The sequence below is a fragment of the Eurypyga helias genome, unplaced genomic scaffold (assembly GCF_000690775.1).
Source record: "Eurypyga helias isolate BGI_N326 unplaced genomic scaffold, ASM69077v1 scaffold27293, whole genome shotgun sequence".
Taxonomy (NCBI): domain Eukaryota; kingdom Metazoa; phylum Chordata; class Aves; order Eurypygiformes; family Eurypygidae; genus Eurypyga; species Eurypyga helias.
Window position 1 is genome coordinate 1 of NW_010243486.1, and position 301 is coordinate 301.

The window sequence follows — 301 nt, forward strand, 5'->3', positions numbered from 1 at the left end:
GTCAGCCTGCTCTGCCTCCCCCCCCAACTGCCCCGCTCTGCCCCATCCCCGCTCTGCACCCTTGCAGCACACCACCCCCTTCCTGAGGGTGGGCAAGTGGGGGGCCCAGATGGGCTCCCAGATCCCTCCTCCCATGGTTGCGATGCTCACAAAGATGATGGCGGGTGAGATGAAGCGCCAGCAGATCTGGAAGAAGAGCGGGGGCGGGAAGCCCAGCATCATCTCGATGTCCTTGAAGTAGTTGCGGTGCCCTGTGAGGATGAGCAGCCGTCAGGTCCAGCGCGGCTGGGCTGCGGCCCCG

The 301-nt window shown here is 65.8% G+C and overlaps 1 protein-coding gene across 1 annotated transcript in view; it reads right to left on the minus strand.

Moving 5' to 3' along the window:
- Positions 1–150: 150 nt before the first annotated feature.
- Positions 151–301, minus strand: part of SLC6A9 (solute carrier family 6 (neurotransmitter transporter, glycine), member 9) — a gene marked incomplete at both ends in the record, with an annotated part of 1,959 nt that continues 1,808 nt past the window's right edge. Inside the window, 1 exon segment of the mRNA XM_010149442.1 lies at positions 151–251. Coding sequence (XP_010147744.1) covers positions 151–251 — 101 coding nt within the window.